The sequence below is a fragment of the Stegastes partitus genome, unplaced genomic scaffold (genome assembly GCF_000690725.1).
Source record: "Stegastes partitus isolate 25-593 unplaced genomic scaffold, Stegastes_partitus-1.0.2 Scaffold388, whole genome shotgun sequence".
NCBI lineage: Eukaryota > Metazoa > Chordata > Actinopteri > Pomacentridae > Stegastes > Stegastes partitus.
This window is the reverse complement of record NW_007578119.1, coordinates 1-25,028: the sequence shown is the minus strand read 5'-3', so window position 1 is coordinate 25,028 and position 25,028 is coordinate 1. Positions and strand designations below refer to the sequence as shown.

The window sequence follows — 25,028 nt, the reverse complement described above, 5'->3', positions numbered from 1 at the left end:
ACAACTGCAACATTTCAAAGCATTGAAATGACCTTTAAATCAAACAATGGTCTGTATTTGCTTTTAAAACCATTGACAGTGAGAACAGTGGAGGGTAGCTGGTAAACATTTTAAATGTTATTTTTCGATTTTCTACGACAAACAGAGACACCTTTTCACGTCTACTGAAGTCAAAATGTGATCATGAGAGGAAGCTTTCTTGTTAATTTGGTGAACTGACCTTTTAAGACAACCCAGAGGGACTTCTTAAAATTTGAGTCTTAGCTGATGGTACCACAGTGGTAAAGGTGCTTTAATGGAGATAGTTGTTTGGCCTTGGTGCCAAATGTAAAAAGCTCCACTAAATGCCACAGGTGGTTAGAACTTCAAAAAGGTACCAAACACGTAGCTGCTGAAGTGGAGGATGTTGCCCTGTGGGCAGTAGTGAAGGATTTTGTTTGTGCCGAGTGTGTTCCAGGTGTGAACATGTGAGTTGTGAAGCAGGCATTTCTGAGAGGAGAGTGTGTGTTCAGTCAACCTGCTGCACCCTGAGTAAACAGAGCTATTGTAGCAAAAGACTTGCTCTGTGTTTCTACTCACAACCTCACTGGGGGGCAGCCACTGCCTGGAGTAATGAGCTGTGCCCTAATGTCAGTGTGTTCTCAACAAATGTTCCATATAAACAAAGTGAGCAGGTGTTTCATGCTACGCTAAGCTTGGATGATAGTCTTAAGTCCTCATAGGTCCACTTGGAGGCAGAGTCCTGTGTCTGAGGAGACTACAACCTGGCAGGAAAACAACATATCATCTCCAAACATGCACATCTACTCAGTCGCTCTACTGACTCCATTTGCTTTGAGTTAACATCAGGCAATGCTCTCACTTGTACAGGAAAGTAATCCATCAGGAGGGGCACAAATTTATCTACAGGAGCCTCAAAGGACCAAAAAAAGATTAAATGAAAGCCTGCAATGTTTTTTATAACTGTTGTTTAACAGGACGCTAATGCACGTTTTCTCTGGTTGTCCAGATGCAGTTTAGTTTAAAGGAACATGCATTAACAGTAAGTCATGATTCATTTAAAAAAAAAACTAATGATGGCCGATCTATGAAAAAAAACTGTAGGCCCACACTGTTTTGCCGACTATCTTCATACTTTAGTTTCAGAAGGTATAAACACAAATAAACCTGTACCTGGGGAAAAAAATTTTCTTCACACTCTCAAGACTGATCTCACAAATCCCCCCAAATTACTGTAACTTGTGTCCCCATGAGGCGTCCAATCCTCTGGTGCTGAGGACCAGCATTTCTGGAGACCCTGGTATTGCTGGATCACGTTGAATAAAACTTAGACGTGGAGCCTGAATCTGAATTCACTGCCGTGTCATTGCTGGGAGCCCACATGAGTCATTCATGGCTTCTGAGTTGTCCTGAGGAGCCGACATTTGTCATGTTTTTTTTTGTTTTGTTTTGTTTTTTTTAATGGCTCTTGAGTAAACAGCTTATTTTCAGTGAATATAAGACATGTAGAAAAAGTGATTTGAATAAAATGTTATGATGCAAATCTTAAATTTGGTTGTTTTTTAAAACAGAATAAGTTCAAGGACTGTCTGAAAGCTAAAAATGTGACGATTTAAAAAATAATCATTTTTATCTCTGATAAATGGCATAATTTTTTTGATATTTGTAATTTTTAATTAAAAACACCCATGACTTTCAAACCCCCCGGGGGGTTTTGAAGTTTATGTGCACGATAAAAGCCTAATTTAACAAACAACCAACACAATTTCAGATGCAAATTCATTTGTACACTGTGATTTTTGACTAACAGTATAATATTAATCTTGTCTATCTTCTAAATAAAATGCAGATGGAAAGAGATGCTCTAATGTATGCAGCACTTTACCATGAGTGTTTTATCATTAGTACCACTGAACAGTCTAGATGTGGTAATAGTAATAGTCTCTAATAGTTTGAGAAGTTTTGGTAAAAGCTGACGACAGCTGAATAAGCTAAACAGATTTTAAACTCACCTTCCACTGGAATATTGCTGCCTCTTCATCTCGTCAATGCCTCTCTAATCAAGCACTTTGCCTTTTGGGAAAGTATCCAGCTCTGTGGGGAGTCAGCGATCAATAGGATTGACAGGCAACTCTAAAGGCTTTCACTGAAGCAGGGAGTCGAGTTAATAGCTGTGCTTGTGAGAGCCACATAAAGTTCAACTATACTGACACCTGGGGACACTAATCAGCTGCCGAGGACTTTTGAAGAGCACTAACTGCTCTATCTTTGAAAAGAATAAAAGAAATCATCCTCTCTGAAGAGGCTCCTTTTTGTAGGAAAAGAATCACCTTCACAGATTTCAAACTATCTGTGGACTGGCTCATCGAAAGCCACCTGGAATCAAAAGCTCATTGCAATCATTTGGTAACCAGCACTGGTTTAAGTGCTGTTGACATCACCTGAGTGATTATGTTTATTTATGACCATTCAATTAATATATGTCAAGGGTGTCTCTGCGGTGCTGGGGCTCTTAGCACAGCCGGTATTAAGTGGACAGAGATTGGCCAGAAGTAATTTGTTCTATTGAGCCAAATAAAGGTGGAGCTGAGGGGCTTATTAGACGGCACAGTCTGAGAAATCAAGGCTCATTTTAATCCCTTCAGAAGAAGCCGGTTGCTCACTTGATGCCATTCATTCTTTTACAATATGAGAAATGGCTTTTACACACTTGAAAATTACCCGTGCTTCTCTATCACAACAAACATGGAGATTTCATTTACTTTAATAATATGCTCAGTTTCACTACACTTACTTGGTTTTGTGACTCAAGAAGAAGTTTTTCACATCAGAAAATGGCTGCTCTGCAAATACTTCAATCCACATTTGACATTTTTAAATGGTAATCATTGTGCAGACACTCATGGATCCATCCAATCCACAGGAAATTGCGTCTTTATTAAAGTTCTGGCCTTGGCAGAGAGCAAAAACGTACTTCATGTGTTACGTCACTCACACACACATGTGATCACACAACAGAAAATGCATGGGAGAGTGTTAAATCAGATTATCACAGAACTAATGAGATAATAATCAGTCAAATCAAAACAATGCTTACCTATCCAGGACTGGACAAATAATACTGTCCTGCATTATATCACCTAGAATTTGTATTTGTCAGTTTGGCAAGCACTTAACATTTAACATTTAATCAGGAACACCAACAACAATTGCTTTTTGACTTGTGAAAACCCCAAATTGATGTATCCATAATGTAACTTTGACAAGTGGCAATTCCAATCAAAACTATCTACAATACATTTCTCCCCAGTCAACATATTACTTCTGCAGAAATATCCATTCTAGATACTTATTACCTAATTACAGGTTGTAAAGTTCACCACTGACTTCTGTTCAACCTCAGTTACAGATTTATTTAACTCAGCTTTGATGTGTTATAATTAAGAGCCGACGTGTTCGCAATGTAAATTTGATTAGTTGCAATTCTAATTAATGATATCTGCAACTAAATTCTCCTTAGTCAAAATGTTAATTATTGCTATCTACATTTCCGTTCTTCCCAATGGCAATGTTCATTGCAGATATCTAAAAATATTCTCACCGTACAGATACCGCAAATGGAATTCTAGATGTTTAAAATTCAAATCTGACTAATCAAAATGAAATTATTGATATTTCTGTTTGGAATTTTAACTAATAAGTAATTTTATATACTTGGAATTGCCACTAGTAAAACCTATATTTGTACTCGTAACAATGCTGATGCTATAGTGGCTCAAAACAAACTGGCAGTTGATCAGATGATCCCTACAAACAACTAAGAGACCACTACCAAAGGAAGTGAAGGATCAAGTGGATACGTATCTTAAAACCACATCAGACAGGTTGTTGGGAGCGAGACTATTTAGAGATTGGTGGACATTAAAAGAATCAAGAACCAAAAGAATCAAAAACCAGCAGGTAGCAGTGCAGCAGCATTAATATGTGTGTAATTTTCACTGTCCTTCAGGTGCTGGTCAGCACTCAAGCAGCAGAATTCTGCATAAGTTATAGTTGATCTATGGCTTTTTCTGGTAGATCAGGAAGTTCCTATTAATCAAAGCGTCCATTAGTTTCTCTGTAATGGCATGACAGAGAGTGGGACTCTTTGGCAGTATTTTTTTAAAGGAAAAAATTGCTGATTTGGTCACTTTCCAAATGTGGGCACTTAAATCTAAATTAAAATCTGAAATGACACCCGCAGTAGGTTTTTAGCCTGGAACTGAATGACAGTGACTTCATTTTAGAGGTCAGTTTCTCTCTGTGTCTCTGCTCTGATGATGTTTTATTCTGGTTAGGATGCACCATAGCTGTAGCCAGTTGGTGATCATTTTGATTTTTATTCACTAAGTGGCCGTAATTTCAAATTGTGATGAGATTGATTACAGTTTATATAATAATAACAATAATAATAATAATAAGAAGAAGAAGAAGAAGAATCAATGTAAGCTGCATCCCAATTACTTTCCTCTCTTTGGATATGTCATGTGTTCACACTTAGAAATCGATTTGCTGTATGAAATACTTGGTTGTGCTGGACATGGAAGCTGTAGTCACACAGCACAGTGCAAAAAAATAAAAAATAAAAAAAGACCCGAGGACCTGCTCCTAGTACAGTGCCTATGAAACACATTCATCCCCTTGGAGGTTTTACCCTTTTACTGTTTTTCAACCCTGAATGAAAATCAGTATAATTAGTTGTTTGTTTACAAAACAAGAATTTACAAAACAAGTCTGCTCCCATGGTGCAGTTCTCCTGCAGACTACATCAGATTGTCCCACAGGATTTCCTTATGCTTTGCTGCATTCATTTTGCCCTCTACCTTTACAGGCCTGCTGCTGAGAACACATGATGCTGCCACCACCATGCTTTACCAGTGGGAATGGGGGGTTTGTTGCTGTCAAACATTACATCTAACCTATTTTCCAAAAAGCTACATTTTGGTTTCATCAGAACAAAGAACCCTCTTCCTTCAGAGTCTCTTTCTGGTGAACTCTAGACAGTGTCTTTCTCTTTGTCTGATAAAATTTTGACTGGTAAAGAACAGGCAACAGTTGTTTCTCTCATCTCAGCTGCTGGAGCTTGTAACTCCTTCAGAGGAAGTCATAGGTGTCTTGGTGGCCTCCCTCATTTGTCTCTTTCTTGCACGGTTACTCAGATTTTGAGGATGACCTGCACTAAATAGACTTTGTAGAAATCTGTTTTCACTTTGACACAAAAGAGTGTTTTTACAAAACAATCTTGTCAAAAAAAGCTAAATTAAGTTGACCATTATTCGAGAATAAAAAGCAATAAAAGAGGAAAACTACCAAGGGGACTGGATACGTTTTAGGCACTGTATGTACAGTTCTTGAAATTGCAAAAACAGTACAAGTATATTGTAAAAATGGTGATGAGTAGACAGTCAAATTGGGACACATCTGTTGTGTTAAAGTCTTGTTTTGATGACCTCATTTAGAAAAATTCAACCACAGCTTACTCACTTTAAAGGTTTTTTTTTTTTACTACTCTAATTAGTTGCAGCAGACAATTGACCTGCTTTTATCAGCCTGCTTAACATCACTTCAAAAGAGGTAGCAATCTGAGCAGTGATTGGAAATGCTGAAAGGCAAACCTGTGAAATCTTAAGTGAATTGCAAAAAGGCAATATGATGAATTATACACATGCAAATGTTCATCACGCTCTCTGTCACATCCTCTGGAACTCTGAAACATGCACTTACTTCTCTATTTTAGCTCATTTTGGCAGGTGAGCGGAGTGTCATTCAAACTTGAATACCCACCACTCAACTACAGTGATGAGACTAAAAATGAGTCTCAGGCCTCCTCCGAGTGAACTGTGACGCTGATTGTGACAAGTGGGAGTTTAATGCAAGCCAACTGTAGGAAACAACCTCAAAATAGAACCATTTGATGAAATCCATAATGCAGCTGGGAGTCTTTTTTTTCATCAACCTAAAGTGATGCTTATTTGTAACTTTTATAAATACTAGAGGTGGCACATTGAAGTGAAAGAAGTTACATATGAAGCTGACTACCACATTTTCATTCATTTAATCTATAACTGATAACTAGCTTGCAACTGCTAGAACCGGTCCCTTCAGTTTTTCCATTGGGCATTGCATAAGAGCTTGCATGGACACCAAGGACTGGCACAGTCAGAGAGAGAAAGAGGGACATTTTATACTAAACCAAACCTGGACCAGTCAGCAGAACTCTGTGTTGAGGTAAAACTGCAGCAGATTGAAGTTGGATTTTCTGTGTGAGCCATCACATTCATTCAGGTATCACATTATCGAGAAAATGTAATTTAGTTAATACGCTGACCAGCCAGGCTGTGTTCCAAATTGCATACTTTTTCTTCTTAATTTAAACACGAACTACAGCTGCCCTTATGAAGTACATACTGTTTAATTCAGCATACATACAATTGGGACATAAGATTTCTTCACAATATTGCACCTTGAACTTTGACTGTCGCAGTCTGTAGTAAAAAAGAAGCGGTCATATTCTGTGGGTTCTTGGTTTATCAAGCTTGTTTGTAATTGTGTGAGACACCGTGATGTATGTGAAGTAACTGTGCACAGGATTGTGGGCCACAGTGACCAGAAAAGCATGCTGGCTTGCCTACTGCAAAATCTGACTGGCTGTAGTAGGACATCCTGGTATTTTTAGTGTAGTATACTGCATGTAAAATACTATGTATTGGGACATACTAAATCTTTTTCTCTCGTATTATATAGTATATAAATATGGATATTGGAATGCATCCCAGAACAATAAAACCACTGAAGTTATTATGTTGTTACTATAACTCCTGTGACTGGGTGGGAAATATTAGACACCAAGTCAACAGTCAGGTCTCGAAGCACGAAAAGTGGTTTGAGCTCATAGAGGCGTGTAGAGGATCTGAGCGACTTTTATCAGGACCAACCTGTGATGGCTAGAACATCTCCAAAATGGCAGGTGCTGTGGGGTTGTCCTGGTATGCAGTGGTTAGAAGAAACCAAAAGTGGCCCAAGGAAGAACAACCAATGAGACAGGGTCATGAATGGCAGGACTTACTGGTGCACATGGGGAGTAAGTTACTGGTGTATGAGGCCCATGTAGACCCCTGTAGACCCTGAAAGCACCTACAATGAGCCTCACACTTGGACCACAAGGCAATAGAATAAAGTGGCCTGGTCTGATCAATCATGCTTTCTTTGATGCTATGTGGATGGCATAGTGTGTGTATGTTATCTGGGAGGAGATGGCACCAGGTTGAACTGTGGGAGAAAGACAGCTGGTAAAGGCAATGTGATGGTCTGGACAATGTTGTGCTGGGAAACCTTTAGTCCTGCGTTTATGTGGATGGTACTTTGACGCCTACATAAACATTATTACAGAGAGACCTTCATGGCAGCTTTATTCCCTGATGGCCTTGTTCAGCCACACTGCAAACATTATTCAGGAATAGGTTGAGGAACATGACAAACAGTTCAAGGTGTTGACTGGGCCTCCAGAGTCCCCAGATCTCAATCCAATTGAGCATCTATGGGAAGAACAAGTCAGATCATTGGATCTGCTGCTATCGCCTGAGTGCCTGATGCCACAGGACACCTTCAGAGGTCTGTGGATTTCAGGCCTCGATGGCTCAGACGGGGGGATTTAACTTCATTAGGCAGCTTGTTTTAATGTTGTCACTGGTCAGTAAATAATGCAAAATCACAAATCAGAAGGAAAACCTCCAATTTAATGACAAGAAACAGAACAAAGCTTAAAAAGAGCAACAGAGCAGAGATCCCTTTTCCAAGATAAACAGAAATGCAAAAGTACAATGTAGACAAAAATAACAACAACAACAACAAAAAAAACAAAACTGAATGACAACACTGTCATGGTTTTGGTTTTCTCTGGTCCTGGCCTCCCTTGTGTATTTAGTCAGCATTTTTCCGAGTGGGAGACATCAGAGTCACACTTACTTTTTTGCCACCTTGGCAATTTATCGCTCCAATTATAGATTAGAAATAAAGATTTTGTGTAAAGAAGCAGTTAGAATGACCAGCAGAACTGAAATGATTGTTTTTACACCTCGTTGTACCAAAACCTGACACCTGCTTGTTTCATGAGGTAATTACTCAGTTTACTCAATCAACAGACTGTTCATGAGCGATGGAAGACAGAAAACACAGCTAGGACTCTGAGGTGAACCTTTTGGGATGCTTGTAGCTGCTGCAAATAGCTGATACCAGAAGAGGAGACAAAAGCCCTGTTTGCAGGAGACCAGTATTACCTGAGGACCTTAATGTGATTTAGAAATGACTCCTCCACGTCTGTCTTTTTCTTAGCAGATTGGCATAGATAAGTGAAGCCTGTGTTCATTTGAATTTCTTTACATTATAATGTTACTATTAATCGACCATTAACTGTTGAGCCTGTTGAAAAAGACTGTAAAATGTCCTTTATGTCATGCTGCCATGTTTGTCATTCATTTCATCCTTCAAGATTCAGCTCTTCTGATGGACTTGCTCTTTATGAGAATTGGTCTCCATGTTGTGTGGCATCATGAAGCTGCTGAATTTGCACACAAAATGCTCCAAAGGTACATTCAAAATTGCCATAATGCAACTTCTGTAATTAAAGCACTCAATAGTGCAATCAAAATAAAAAATCATAAAGCATTGTGCAAATAAAAGATCCCAAATCACGATGCTGATTTGCACGGGGCTTTGACACTAACGCACACTTCATGGTTGTTTTGGGATTCATGTTTTCACGTGGGTAATAAGATTGGCTGTGGACTTACAGCCAGCCCTTGTTTAAAATGATTTCTCTTTGTCCTGCACCATTGGCTTGATACAGATCTAGCAACAAAACGTCATGAATAAATGTGTTTTTTGCAGGTTAGACTGTGTGCAGGAGTCTATTTGAAGCTTTTTGATAAAGTCATTCTTCTTCTATGCACCTGTCACATAAAACAGATGAGTCAAGAGTTCCTTTAGTGTTGTTTGCATGGGACTAGTGTTACCTGGTGACTTCTACTATTTTGTTAAAATGTTTGATGTTGTCTGTGATCCTAAACCTGTGTCAAAATGTCTGTAATTCATGAAGTAAAAATTATCTCCCGTATTCTGTCAAGCGCAGAGATTCTGTGGTAGTTGTAGTCCCATGTGAACTACCATCTCTTTGTTTGAGGTCTTTAAAAAAAAATTCAAGGTTTTATGTTTTCATTACACCTTTCTTCTGCCTTTTTCCCATCTGACAATTTTGGAGGCTGCATTGCGGATTATAAATGAATGTTTGAAGCATTTTGGTTGCAAATTCAGGAGACTCGTGATGCTACACAGCATGGAGACGCCTTCACAGAAAGAACCAATCCATCAGAAGAAGGAATTCTTGAAGGATAATTAGATGAATGACATGTAATCCTAGTCCTTTGCAAGCTAAAATCCTCACAGGAACTCTGTGTTTGGTGAAATATGGTCGGAAAATTTGTGGTGGAATTTCTACTTTTCTTATGGACATGGCAGATTAGCACAGCATGAAGATCACACACGACCTCTGCAATTATTAGAAATTACTACAGGCCCTCAAGTTAAAGTAGTCCTGTGTGAATAGGGCTAAATACGCTGAAACAAGCAGTACTTATCAGGTAATTTCCCTTAATGAAATTCCCTACAGGTGCGACTTAACAAGCTTGAGCTCACCTGTAAATCAGAAGCACTTCATTGAACCCTGCAGGGAAACTGTTTAGTAACAGTTTTTCAAGACTGTTGTAAAATTATACGCAAAATATACAAGGAAGAGCTGGGATTCAATGTTAATGTAAACCAAGCAACTCTACAAAATGTAATCAGACTCATCCCATGAGTTTCCTACAAAAGCATATACCATATGCTCAGTGTCAGTCCCCGGAGTCATGCGCGCTATTGTTTTTACTCGAGATAATTCAAATCTACTGCAGTTATGAGCTTTTGAAAACCAAATAGAAACAAATAAATCTCAGAATGTTGTTTAACTCCAGAATAAGCCTCTTATATACTTAAAAACAAAGCTGGTGGATATTTGTTTAGTCATTAAGACATCTGCTGGAGATTTCCTTTTCCTGTTCCTGCTCTCTGTTATGGACATACAGCTTCATTAACACTCACTATCTATGATTTCTGTGTTTAGAGAGCCCGCTGACGTTTGCAGCTCACCTAGACAATGTGTCGGAGATGATCAAAGTGCTGAGGAACGGGGGAGCTCATTTGGACTTCAGGGCCAAAGATGGCATGACGGCCCTCCACAAAGCTGCAAGGTCCAAGAACCACGTCATACTCACGGTAAATAGACACAAGCATCTGCCCCTTTTTTAATCTTTTCACTGCTGCTGACCTTTGCAATGCAGGATGTCTTGACGCTAGCATGATCGCTGCAACATAATCAGTTTTTAATGCATGCAGACCTGTCAGATAACAGCGTGATGAGCTGATTAAGGGTTGATGCCTCTGACTGTTCCAGTAAAGTGAAGGGTAGCAAAGACAAATCAGTTTTTTTTGGTTTTTGTTGGGGGTTTTTTTGGCTGTCAGTCGTCTCCAAGGAGCTAAGACGGGCAAATTTGTTTTATCTTTTAAATCTAACAATGCACTTTTATGAATAGGGAATTTTATAATTGTATTTTCTAATCTTCTATGTCAGCTTTGATATTTTAATTAGTTGTACTTTGTGTTTTGTGGCAGACTAAAGCCCTTTATAATGTGTAAAAATGAAGTTTATTATGATGGTAAGAATGATGAGGAGGATTGCTTTTGTTATAAATCTTAAATTAAAGAGAAGCTTTTTAACAAAACTTACAAGGCTGTATTTGAATTTGCTCTTGAGTAGCTACAAACCGTATGATGACCTAAGACAGACAGCTACAGGTAAAACGTTCATGCACTGTTGATTTTGAGGTTTTGCAATATTCAGTTTTAGACTAATGTAAAGAAAATGATAATAAAAAATCCACACTTTGTCTATTTGTGTTGGTGGATTTCAATTTCAATACATATCCCTAAAAGCACTTTCCTCAAGCGGATCTTTTCTCCATTTACACACGCATTTCAGACTCCTCCGTCTCAGTCATAGTTTGATTTATAGAACATTTTGATACAAAATACTTGCCAAAAACTGTTTTTTTTTTCTAGCTGTTGACAGTATTTTCTGATTCATGGAGTAATTACAAAGTGTCAGTCTTAGACTCAAAAGTGTTAACAAAATTAAATGAAATTTTTGAAATTGGCTATATCCAATTTTCAGATCTCTCTCCTGGAAATTAATGCACATGAGTGCATTTTTAGGTATATAGCACCCTCTTTACAAAGTTTTAACTTCTTTTATCCTTTGTTAATTTGGCCCATTTTAATATTTTATCTAATAGTATTTTCTGTTTTGTGGCAGACTTGAGCCCTTTGTAAGGTGTAGAAATGAAGGTTATTATAATGGTTATAATGACAGTGATGATTACTGGTGTTTTATTTTTTAAAGTACAGTCGTGACTTGACATTCTGACCCTTAACAGTCCAAAAACCTTGCTATCCAACAGGTTTTTAAGAAAAACGAACAGAACCCATAGAAAAATAGCCTTAGCATACCGACAGCCGACTGTAAACAGAAAGTTTATACCAAAGTAAACAAGCCTGAAGGAAAACTGTTGCCAGAGTAGCTACAAACGCCATGATGACTTAATGCAGACAGCTACTAGATTTCAGCTGTTATGCATTAAGTATTTTCAAAGTGAGTTTGTTCTCCAGTTATACTTACATACACCAAACTCTCCAATTTTATTCATATCTGTATTTTGAAGGTTTTCACAAAGCTGTTTGTTCATATATCAGTCATGGCTTGATTTAGAGAACTTTTTATTCCAAGAAACATGTAGAAAATTGAGTTTTTTTTCTGACTGTTGGCAGTATTTTCTGGTTTGTGGAGAGATAAAAAGTGACAACCTTTGACTAAGAAAAAAATTATCAGGCTTTATCCAATGCTCATATTTCTGTTTTGGAAATAAGCACATTTTGTAAATGTAAACATCAGAAAACCTGTCATATGGAAAACTCACTGTCCTAATTAATCACTGGGGGAAGTTTCATGGTGATATCTGTTACATAGAAATGTAACCCTGTTCAGTTATAGTGTCTCACAAATCCCTTCTCTGTCTGTTTTTGACTCCCCCACCTCACCCCTTTGTACCCCCTCAGACTCTGCTGGAGCTCGGAGCGTCTCCAGACTACAAGGACAGTCGTGGCCTGACTCCTCTGTATCACAGCGTGGTGGTGGGAGGAGACCCGGGCTGCTGTGAGCTGCTGCTGAACCACCATGCCGTCGTCTGCTGCCAGGACGAGAACGGCTGGCACGAAGTTCACCAGGTACACACACATCTACACTCACCAAGTACACACACACACACACACACACACACACACACACACAAAAGCGCTGAGAGTTTTTTCGAAGCAGCTTGTATTGTGAAGGCACACACACACAGCCTTCCCCCGACTGTGGGCGACCGTCTTGGCAGCCGTTCAAGTAGATAAAGCCGTTTAAAGAGAGCCACCCTGCAGCAGTGACAAACTGTGAGCGTCCCCGTGCAGCGTTGTGTGCATATGTGAGCACAAGTGTGTGTTCGAGCCATCAGCTTCATCAGATTGCTTATATCTCTTTCCCTGTCGAGTTGCAAAAAAGTCTGCCTCCCCCATCTGTCCCATTTCAGACACGATAACAATCAGCTGTCAGCGAACAGTGGAATAGCTGCCGCTGGTTCACAGTTCAAGGTTGTTTATTCATTCATAAAATCCTGAAACATTCAGTGGTCACAGTCTTTTCATATATATAAAACCCACTATAAAAGAATCATTTGAAGTTCTTTTAATAATTAATAACCTCTTGTGCGGCCTGGGCCCCATTCTCTGGTGATAAAAAGTGAGTCATCTACTTAGAGATGAAGTGAACCAAAAAAAGTCCTGGTCGACTGAAATCATGCATATTTTTCAACCAATTTTTAGAAATGCAGGACAAAAATAATCTGCAGGTTATGAAGGTACTTCAATGAGTTCGAGGCCTCACCCAGAAACAAGGGGTGTAGCTCCCGTGTTGGGGCATATCATCTATGACTGCCTACAAAAAAAATTCATGTTTGAAGCAATCAAAGAAAATAAGAAATATAAAGAATGCCAAGACATTATGACAAACATTTGAGCTTTTGTGAGCAGTGATACAAGGCTTGATAGCAGTTACACAGTTATGCCCCTTGTTTCCAGGTGAGATTGAGAACTTTCTGAAGTACCCTCGGATCTGTAGATGAACAAAATGGGCCACCTGCTAGCCTCATTAGCTGAAATATATAGTAAAGTAGCATGAAAAGCTAGTATTTGCAGCAATTAAATCGTTACTTTTTAATACTAAAGTGATAAAAACAGACTCGGAGCAGACTATTGTGCACCTGTCCACGTTCACATGATTTCTGAAAATAGAACCATATCAACTGGTGATCACAGCACAAGAACTATTGACGAATATAGCGCAGAGAGGTTAGCTGCTGGTTTTAGATAATGTTTCGTGTTGGTTGTTCAGCTGTGATATACAAACTGCTAATTGCAGAGTTTACACTTTTCGGCCATCAGTTTGAACAAAATGCAGCCACATTAACAGTTTCTTTGGCACACTTTTAGTCAGTTTGAAGCCGACTTCAAGCAAACGTTCAGTAAACATTAAAGTCTCCATAAGTTTCTGTTCCTCCCGCTGTCAGAAATAATGGCTCAAACCAGCAGGGCTGTTGATGTAGTGCTTTTTCCCATATGAAAGTAACCCCTGGTAATTATCCTACCAATGAGAATTTGGTCAAATGACAGCATATCATCCAACCAATCAGCCAGTCAACTGGGACGCTACAGCCCGGCATCCACTCATGGATGAGTTGTGCCTAGTCCAGTGCCATGTCGGGCTATTTAGTCTGTAGAAAGTTAAATAGTTCTATTAATGTGCAGTCCAATTACCATCTGTTGCTCCAGGCAGCCGTCCAGCTCTAATGATGAAATGAGCTTTACTTACTCTCCCATCATATCTAGATTTCTGAATTTAAGCGCTAAAATTAATTGATTTTGCTCAGTGCTGGGGCAGTTTGTCGTCGGAAAGACAGTATTTAACAGCATTTTGAATAATATTTTAATCAACTAGAAGTCAAAGGTGCTGGAATTATAATGCAAGCCTGACAGTTTCCTTGCTGCAACATCAGTATTTAATGCATGCAGACCTGTCAGTTAACAGCACCATAAGCTGATTAAAGGATGATGCCGCTGACTGTTCCAGTAAAGTGAAGGCTAAAGATGAGCAGAGAAGACTTTTGCTGCCACTCCTTCCTAAGGAGCCGTCGTGATAAATTAATGACACCTCTGATGGCCCTTGCGGAGGAGCCAAGACAAGCAAAATCTCTCTTTTTTGTTTTACTGTCTGTCATCATTTTGAACGTTTATCAGCTTTAACCCCATGAACTCTGCAAGAACATCCTAAGTCTCCTCCCCTTCCATTGTTTCAGTTTGCCCACACTCACCAAGTCAGTAATCATAAACAAGTTTGGTATCGTAGGATTCAGGAAGTCCTCATCTTTGCAAAAATACCATCAGTGTTCTTTTATGTCTTGTGTTTTTTTGCACAAGAGAAGCTTAAACAGACAAAGTTTTAATGATTGCTGTAAGTCGGGTCTTGCAGCATTTTGACAGCGACATTTATGGAATGACCGTTAGTAGATAAATTATTCATAATACCTGAAAACTTAAGATAACTGAAAGATATCTTTAAGTTTTTACTGTCATCAGTGGTCCACTGCTCTGTTTTCCGACGCTTTGACCAGAAACTTTAGGGCGTTCTTTTTTGGCGTGATCATATTAGAGTGATTCTAAAGCTGCAGCTATTTTAAATTAGTTTTGTTGTTTTTTTTCCCTCCAAAATAGAAAGGGAGTGGAAGAGGTCGTTGTTTTGAATCAGTTGAGCTTCGGCTGCAACGTGAACTTCAGAATGCACCAAAACAAAATCAAGTAAAAGGTACTAGACCTGACTCCAGTTCCATGAGCACAATGGAATCAGGACAATGGAGGTTTATGTTAGCCTGTATGCCTGTATTTATGTGTGTGTGCATAGTTTAACATTGCAAACCTTTATTGTCCTTATTTCTACGTGCTCGTAGAACTCGAGTCATGTCTAGTAACTAATGTTTGACTTTTTTTTTTGTGTTCTTGGAGCTAACTTTGCAGTCAAAGCTCAACTGATTCAAAAAAATGACCTCTTCCACTTTTTTTCCACTGCAAATCATCAGATACAAATTGAATATTATGTCAAAGATGGCAATGTTAGAGAGAGAAAGGCTGTTTCTAGACGAGGACACTGAGTGAGCAGAGAAAATAATTGTGTTTGTCTTCTTCGTGTTTAACCATCAACATTGAGACCCACCCAGAAATGCCTCCATGGACGAGCTTTTTTTTCTCCCCTTCAGACGGCCCCAGAAGAGGTTCTCCAGGGGCGGTTCTTGCTGGCAGAACAAGCACAAAAAGTTCAGACTGCCCTTATATGGCCCACAAGACCCTGTGGTTTTTCCCAGGTGTAAACTGGTTTGTACCAAAGCAGTTCCAGTTCTAGAGCCTCGACACTACCACGTAAAAACATCTCTAACATGCTTCTTCCAGCATCTTTAGTAAGAACATAAGCTGTTTATAAAGCTAGTGTCAGACATTCTTGTGACATTTTGAAGATTAATCCTTGAATTGCTTAATTGTTAACAAGTTACAGATTTATTGATAACAAAATGAATTAATTGCAGTCCTGGTTCTGGTTTCTTCGAGCAGCAGTAAGTCTGTTATATGAGCTTACTCCAACACCACTTGCAAGTATTTATACATTCAGCAGCAGAACTTCTCATTAACCAATCATTATCCCTTCGCTTTCAATTCCAGCTCACAGTATTCTACGAACGAGCTGACCTCAGTCTAATCATAACTTCATCATCAGTGACAGGGAATTCTATAAAAGCTGTGACCTCTCCAGATTAGCTACTTGACATCTTTAATATTTTTGCTGATAATTTGCAGTGTGAAATTAAACTGTACAATTTTATTCGGTTCTGCTGCAGAGTTTACTAAAGATGTATTTGTCAAAACATGAAAAACCAACTGAACGGATGTGCCAGAGACGTTGACGCTCCTGAACTGTAATTTGAGGCTTAATTGTGAAAAGTGAAAAACTGAAATTATAGCAGAATGTTCCAAAGCGATGGTCACAATTAACCTCTGAACATCCCCACACCACACCATTTTTATTTTTATTTTTTTTACTGAATAGACTAAAAACTTGTAAGCATTTAGTTGGTTGGAACAATGAAGGCAGTGTGTAATACATAGAGTGTGCACTGATAGATGACAGAAAAGGAGAGAAGCTTTTGTTCTGTATTCTGGCATTCTGTGACAATAGCATTCAGAGTACAGAGTAGGGATGAACAATTAGTCGAAAATATAAGTGCAATAGGTACAATGTGTCATAACACACCAGTTTAGATGAAGCACAGAGGTGGCTAAGCCTGCAGATCATATTCTCTATATTTACGGAAACATGTTTGTTTGGTAAGGTGTAAACAGCTTTTGGTGGATAAGAAATGCAGTTTACTTTTGCACTAAAAGCAATACTCATGTTGCAATATAATTTATTTTATTGTTGGTAAGGTTTGGCCCAAATACACAGACAGAATTTTGAAAATAAGAGTGGGCTTTCAAGAAAAAGACACTTTCTCTGCTGTGACAAGGTCACATCAAGTCAACGTTATTTTTTACATGACATTTTAAAACAGACATTGATCCAAACTGCTTTCCAATAAAGGAATCAGATTAACATAAAAATTTTTTACCTGATTGAATCCTCTAAACCCAAAAACCTGCCAGCAGTGTGTGAGACGTATTACCATTTTAAGAGCTGACAAAATAACAAAAATATTCGGCCAGAAAAAGTAAAAAAAACTGAAAAACACGTCTGACTTTGAGCTTTACAATGGTCCTTGAATAAATCTTATATGACAGTTCTGTCAGGAAAGTTAACCAATTCCATGCTCCAAATTGTGATATTTCACCAACATCATTTCATTCTGTATGTCTCATTTAGAAAAACATCAACAAGTCATTTGTACTACAGCCTGTAAAAAATAACAAATTCCTGCCCTCGCAGAGAAACCACGAAGCTTTTAGTTCCTTAGCTGCTACCGAGAGTCACGTGACAAAAGTTCTGGGACTGTTTGGCTGAACTGCAGAATGGTTTACCCAGAACAAGTAAATATGGAACCCAATTAGAATATATTTAGCCACATATTTATAGTATGTGAAGCCACTTCTTTCCAGTATTGATAACCAAATGGGCACTTGGAAAATGTTGTACATGTTGATTCAATTTTTTTCTTATTTTAATAAAATAAAATAATCCAAGTTGTTCTACTTTCTCTCTCTCTCTCTCTCTCTCTCTCTCTTATGATTCATGGCATTATAACTTTGGTAATACATCACAAAAGAATTGAGTCCTCTGTACTGCTAGGTATTGTTGAGCTACTCATTAAAACACATATGAGAGACTCCAATTAATCAGAGGCACTGCAGCGTTCTTTCTAGAGCAACATAATAATCATCGTTCTGTGCAGATTTAAGGTGTTTTGTGTCAAAAACTAATTAATAACCTCAAAGTAACAGCTTAACAGAGCCATGTCTTTGAACTATCAAAACATTCACCATGAAACACCTTAAAATTGAAATCTCAAACCAAATCAAACATACAAATACAGTAACGTTTAGCCTGGCTGAGGAAAAACTTTATTTGGTAACACGCTGCTCACTTGATGATGAGATACTTTTCCCTGTTACCTGCTTTGGTCGATAAACAGACATTGTCCCTTCTTCACAACCCCCCAAGTGTCTGAAATAAGCTGCAGTGTAAATAGGCCATTTCAACATAATCCCCCCCCATCCCTTCTTGGACCAAACAGATAACTGGCATCTGTCACCGTAACTCCCAACATCAATGCCAATTTACACAGAAACCGGGATCATAAAGGCAGGAACTTTCTGCCCAGCCTCTGTTTTTAACTCCCTGCGGATTCAGCTGTGCATTTCTGCATGATATTGCTTTTTGACTCGCTATCGGATTTCTTTAAGCTTCCCTCGTCTTCCATCCTATCCTCCCATCTTTTGATGATGACTGGGTTCAAACTGAGGCTACAGCTGCTACTCGGCTCCTTTGCAGCACACTGACATCTAGTGTTAACGTCATCTTACTGCAGCTGCTCTCTCGATATGTCAAAGGCTTTTATTGACAGACTCTGTATATGTGTGTGTGTGTGTGTGTGTTTGTGTGTGCAGGCTTGTCGTCATGGCCACGTGCAGCACCTGGAACATCTGCTGTTCTACGGAGCAGACATGAGCGCCCAGAATGCCTCGGGAAACGCCGCTCTACACATCTGTGCCCTATACAACCAGGTGAGCCGCGGGGGTGTTTCCGAGCTACATCAGCACAGATGTGTGTTCATGTGTGTGTGTGTGTGTAATGGAGCACTACTGGACTGACCTGGTACTATTTTAAGATTAAAGCTAGATCTATCAAATCTGACAGAAATAGTGGGAGAAATGTGGAGCAACATACCAAACTGTGTTTCCCATTAGGGGGAGCGTAATCACTGACACGTTCACACTCCAAACTAAACTCTGATGTCCATTTAGCTTCACTGGTAAAAGTTGAAATAATAAAAAAAAAAGCACAACACCACATTGGGTGAAGCAGAAATCTTTACAAATGCAACTGAAAGACGTGTGCATCAAGAAGAAAATGCACGACTAACATCTAAAGTGTTATAAATTATTTCACTTTCTATAAACAATTCATAAACTGGAGTCCCACCAGGACTAATGTAGATTCCTCTATACGACCAGGGTCTTTTTCAAGATTTCTTCTTTTATCAGTTTCAATTCACATTTATCTTGTTTTCTGATCCAGTTCGCTTTGCATAATTATGTACGTATAGATCACAGCTGATAATATGCACATTTGTTGTCATTCTCTGAAATGTGTTTAAACAATACTTTCAGCATATTTGATTGGAGATGAACTCCATAGAGAAGTATTAGCTTGTGTCCTGATTAATGAGGTACTATGTTGAGTCAGACTTGCAGGTCTGCACTTATTTAGTTTATTGAAGTCACAGCTATGTGGTGTGATCAGAAATTTCAGACTGTAGAAATCAAAAACCGACTTTATTTGGGATTTAAAATTGGCTGCCATCCCCGCTGAGACGGTCTCCTTGTGCAGCGATACAGTGCTTCCAGTGCTCCAGCAACGCTTCAACGCTCCCCAAAAGTCCTGTTATGTAAACATGTTAAACACCATCTGCAGTGCATACCCTATATTTTGAATTGAATTTTTGGGAAGAGAAAGAAGTCGCATGAAGCTAAGTTTGGCAAGTAGGACGCACGGGGAAGGAAATTTGTGTAGGAGTGGCTAAAAAACCTGGTGTGAATGGACACACAGTGGCTTAAATGTTCAATGTTGAATGGTCAGAACATTATAGGAGAACTATACATCGATAGTCCAACTCTGGGGGATGAATTAACAGTCTATTATCAATATGAATGTTAATCACACTGACACTCGTTCTCTGGTCTTGGTGGCTGTGGCTCTTTCACTGTCAAAACTGTTGCTCCTGCTTTGATATTGTGTGCATTTTTCATTTCTCCTATCTATTTGGGATTAGTAGCACTTTATAAGTGTAAAAACTAAAAAATGTCACAGAATAGTAGTTCGTTTTGGGGGGAAAATGTTTTAATGTGCATTGTAACTTTTGAAGAGCTTTTTTTTTGCTAATATTTCTGTGAAGGTTAAGCATAAATAAACAAGTTCCAACTTTATCGATTGAATCTCGGTCTGTAATGTAGAATGTTTTGCCAGCGTCTTATTTTTATCCTGATTAGGGCTTTGGCACTCTAGATGCTGCAAAATGCATCCCAAATGGCCACGATAGGTCTAATTTAAGCAGAATAAAGTTTATGATGCAGAAAACTCTAAATGTTAAGTCCCCATATAATGATGCAGAGCTTTAGGAGGTTAAGACTGTTTCTTCAGTAACACCTAAACCTGTTGGATTCCCTCTAGTCCCAGTTTGTGTTTCTCAGTTTACACTGTTGGCAGTCCTTTTGGGAGATAGAGGTCCAGTGTTTCAGAAATGCTTCATCAGTCATTAACATCTATCAAATTTTTAAGTAAAAGCAGACATGAGAGATAATCGCCTCTTATATTCGATGTAGGGAAATGTGTTGTTTTGTTTTGAGTTAAGAACCTTTTACATGTAATATTGTGCTTCATCTCACAGAGCTGATTCAACAGCCTGAAACCCTCGCTGCTCACCTTCACTGTGTTTGCTGACATTCACTTTGCTTCTGCCTCTGCTGCTGACTTCACCTCATTCAGTTCTGCTCTGTTTGCGAACACCCTGCAGGGTCTTTGTTCCTTTTTCTCAAGAGACAAATTATTTGCGAGTCTTCTTCTATCTTATTTATCATACATTTGACGCTAAAGTGCTGCAGCTTAGAGCATCCCAAGAGTATAAACATACCACCACTGTCTTTGTCGAGTTGCAACAACATCTAACAGCTATTTTCCAGCTATGATGTGGAAAGTAAACATCTTAGATAAGGTAAACTCTTGATGATATGTAAATATATAGTGCTATGTCAGCCTGTAAGGTGAATTTACATTGCAGATGGGGATGTTCGAGAGGAGAAAACTACAGCGCAACAGGAGGCTGTTTTGCACTGCAGCAACTTGAAAGAATTTTTAGGGCGGCACAAACCTTTTTGCATTTTCCAACCCCAGGAACCACCCCTGTAGAATCTCTTTTAGGGGAGAAAAATCACCTGCTCCAGCCACTTCTGAGTGCCGTGCTTTCCCAAAAACTGCTATGTAAAAGTTGATGCTGATTGGTTGAACTAACAGAGGACAGCAAGTGCAATTTTTTCTGCCATTTCAATATCCGTCTTTGAATACCTCCTCTCACCATACAGGCAAACTTAACAAACCTCCTTTGTTCTATTGCCTGCATGCTCATAGAACTGGTGTTACGTCCAGTAACTACCACTGGTCATCGTTTTGATGCACTCAAAGTTCTCGTTTCGATCAAAGCTGCCTGATCCTTCACTACAATGAGAACAGAAAAGCTCAAAGGGCGGAGTAGATACTTTTTTTCCTCCGCCTGAAGAGGTTCTACAGGAACAGTTCTAGTGGTAGCAACATTCACACTGGTTCAGACATTCCAAAATGGCGTACGGGCTCCTGCAGCAGAAAACCATTTATTGTTTAGGTAGGTGATACACGTCAAAGTAACATCCACATTTATAAAGGACCGAGGGTTTCCCAGCAAATCATTGCTTGGTAACGAGATGATCGATGTCATCAAGCACCATGACAAGACCAAAAATAATAATTTTCCACCATGCCATAGCACGCCACTGTTTATTAGAACCACAACAGTGAACCGCTCTGTTCCTTCACAACCATGAACACACTGACTGTAGTTTATTTTTAATTTCTCACAATATCCAGCCCCACATGCGCCTGCTGCCCAAAAATGTGGTTTATTCTGCTACTAAAAATAGTTCCTAATAAAAACATTATATGGAAAAAAACAAAAACAGCTGTTTTAGGAAATCATTCTGTGGTTTAAAAAAAAATCTATACATTCAGGAGGACTTTTAAAAAGTTTTTTCCTCACAATGGACCATCGGGATTGGGAGTGAGTGGCACAGACGAAATAGGAAATGATAAGAGTCTTATCCGCCAACCGAATGTTCACAGAATAGATGAGCCATTTCAAAGACCACTTCAGTTAAACCTGCCTTTATACTCTCGAGCTAAAGGTCAGCCGTAGCCTCTAACACTTGTTTGTACAGCCAGTCATCTGAGACCGGTTTACACATTGCCCTTGGAGCACGGCCCGCTAAGCAGCTTCGAACGAAAAGCAGCCCACCGGTGTATTCGTATCAAAGCACGCTTTTAGTTCCACTTAAGAAATGCAACCCTGTTTCTGTAGCAAGGGAAACTTGTGCTTTTGACATTTACAAAGTGGTTGTTACACCATAAAATTGATTCCTTAAGGAAAATGTTGCTATTGTTGTGTGTATTTCTATTTGTAAACAATGTGTTGGTCCATCTCTTAGTACTTTTGGACCTCCCTGGCTTGTCTGTTTCACAAAAACTAAAGCTTCTTTGCCATTTTCACTGTCCTTTTTTAAACAAGCTTTACCTAAACAGGTGGAAATGGTACGCTTTGTTAAGAACTATTTTCAGCTGTGGATTAATGCAGCTTTGCCTGCTGCTCAGCTCGTAAAAGTCCATCTCAAATTCATGGATAAGGAGGGTGTCTGGTTTGGCGTCCTCAGGATCACGTCTTTACTTTTTGCAGATGACATAGTTCTTCTAGCGTTATCAGATCGTGACCTTCAATGAAAACTGGGATGATTTGCTGCCACGTGTAAAACGGCTGGGATGAGAGTCAATACCTCCACGTCTGAGGCCACAGTGCTCTGCTAGAAACTGATAAATTGCTCCTTCTTGGTAAGTGTCTAGTTTGGTTGTCTACAAGTGATGGAAAAATGGAGCTTGAGATGGACAGATGGATTGATGCAGCATCACCAGTAATGCAGGCGTTGTACCCAACTATTGTGGTGACGTGGGACCTGAGCCGGAAGGCAAAACTCTAGATTCACGGGTCGGTCTTTGATCCAACCCTCACTCCTAATCATGAGCTTTGGGTAGTGACCAAAAGAATGAGATGCAAGCAGCTGAAATTCGCCAAGCTCATACTTAGAGATACTACGTGGAACTCAGATATCTGAGTAGAGTCGTTGCTCTTTTGTGCCAAAAGGAGCCCGCTGAGGGGATTTGGGAATCTGATTAGGATTCCAAGTTCCCAACTTTGGAGATTTTCGAGACAACTAGAAAGACACACTAGTCAGACCCAGATCTCACTGGAGGAAATACATATCTCATCTGGCCTGGGATGCCCAAGGAGGAGGCAGAAACCTTGTTGGGTAGAGGGATGTCTGGAATATCCTGTTTAGGCTGCTGCCACCAACACCCGACTCTGGATAAGCAGAATAAATGTACCTGCCTTTGGATACACAAACAATAAATGGATATAAAAAAAACATTTTAGCCCAAGTTCAGGAGCAGGACCACACCTTAAACACTCCCCTTGTCGTCATATGTCTATAAATGCCATCTCGCCCAACACACTCAGTCTCTACTGTATCTCCAAAGACAGCCTGGGCTGCTCACTCAAAAGAAGCAAAATTGAAAGTCCAGCTTTTGCTTGCATTACAAATAAAACACACACCTAAGGTTCAAGGTTCAAGGAGTCTTTATTATCCTCGTGGGGTAATTTGCTATGCAGCCAGCAGTGCAGAGAACCGCAGAGAAACATCAATAAATAACTAAAAGACAACGATAAATGCCCTGACGAGCTCCTTGATGTACAATCAAGAAATGTCTAAATACTTCCACTTCCAGCGTTTTGTTCATCACAGAGCCTGGTCTAAGTTATTATCTGATCCTTGTTCCTGTCTAACTTTTCATTTTGCCTGGTACCTACATCTTATTTTCTGGCCAAGCCTTCAGAATCAGAGCAGCTTCGACCCAGAGTAAAGCATTTATCTTATCAAGCTAATTAACTTTACACCCACTCCAACAACTCAGCTTTTCTTCTCTCCATTCTTAGGGGTTCTTCCTTGGAGGTCTTGCTGATCCTGGTGAAACCTTCCTTTAAGTCGACTCAACATCACACTTAAAAATCTCACGTCAGACACAATCACGTGCATCTCATTGGCAGTGTGGTCCTTGCTCGTGAATTGCTAGTAGGGTCAGTTAATTGTCACTTTTCCCTGCACATATTGGAAAGACGAACACAGAATATTGTCCAGGCTCATCTTTTAAAATCTAAAAAGCCAAAACTCAAATCATGTGGCTCCTCATGGACTAACATTAGTCCAGAAACAGCGAAAGTTTGGTTTGAGGAATAAATCTGGTATTTGTGGGCAATGATTAAAATCTGGTCTATTCCAGTCTCCTCTGTCAAAGCTGGAGCAATGAAGATGATGATAATGATGGCAGCATCTGCGAAGCAGAGGGGGTTGATGTAACCTGGATTATTCTGTTATTGGTTGTACTGTATGTCATAAATATGCATGAATTCTCACTCCTGCTGGATGGATGGAGTACTCTGAACAGATTCCAATGCAAAATGCTGCATGAAAAAAAAAGAAGCACGAAAACCTCAAAACTTCTGGCAGGAGCAAGCGAGAATTTCGCTGTCATCTTCTCCATCAGTGATCTCCGCTCACTAACGCAACATGAAATGCACAAGAAAAATCCATTTGGAGCAGAAGTTTCCATTGTGTCCAAGCTGCAGCGGCCAAGATTAGCTTCAGCCTCGTGAACACTTGAGATCTGACCTTTCTCACAATGCGTTCCGCTGTCTCTCCGGTTCTTACATTTGCTTTTGTGCCCAGCTTCTAATTATCCTCACAGCTCACATTTCCAGCTTCATTTTGAACGTAGCCTATACGGGAAAAAACAAAACATGTCGTGGGATCGCTACACTCCAGATGGAGAGTAAAAATAACACGCTGATGCATGTCTTAAAATGTCTTATCGCGGAGATGTTTGTCGTTGCCGGCTACACTGTGCAGATTACGGTTGTGTATCAGTATCTGTGTGAGATAATTTTTCAACTCTCAATAGCTTATTGTGGATCTAAAAAAAGTATTTATATTCATGTGTGTGTGCACAGTGCATGCGTGGTTGAGCACTTTGTGGGCGATTTGTGCAGTAGATTCAAACCCCTCAGCACTCTACATCTCCGGTCTTCTCTCTCTCTCTCTCTCTCTCTCTCTCTCTCTCTCTCTCTCTCTCTCTCTCTCTC

General features: G+C 39.5%; 1 protein-coding gene across 1 annotated transcript in view; it reads left to right on the top strand.

The window, feature by feature from the left end:
- Positions 1-18,540, top strand: part of LOC103359680 (SH3 and multiple ankyrin repeat domains protein 3-like) — a gene marked incomplete at its 3' end in the record, with an annotated part of 36,197 nt that extends 17,657 nt beyond the window's left edge. Inside the window, exons 5-7 of the mRNA XM_008285150.1 lie at positions 10,196-10,347; positions 12,244-12,411; positions 18,424-18,540. Coding sequence (XP_008283372.1) covers positions 10,196-10,347; positions 12,244-12,411; positions 18,424-18,540 — 437 coding nt within the window. The remainder of the gene's footprint in view (positions 1-10,195; positions 10,348-12,243; positions 12,412-18,423) is intronic.
- Between the last annotated feature and the right edge of the window lie 6,488 nt (positions 18,541-25,028).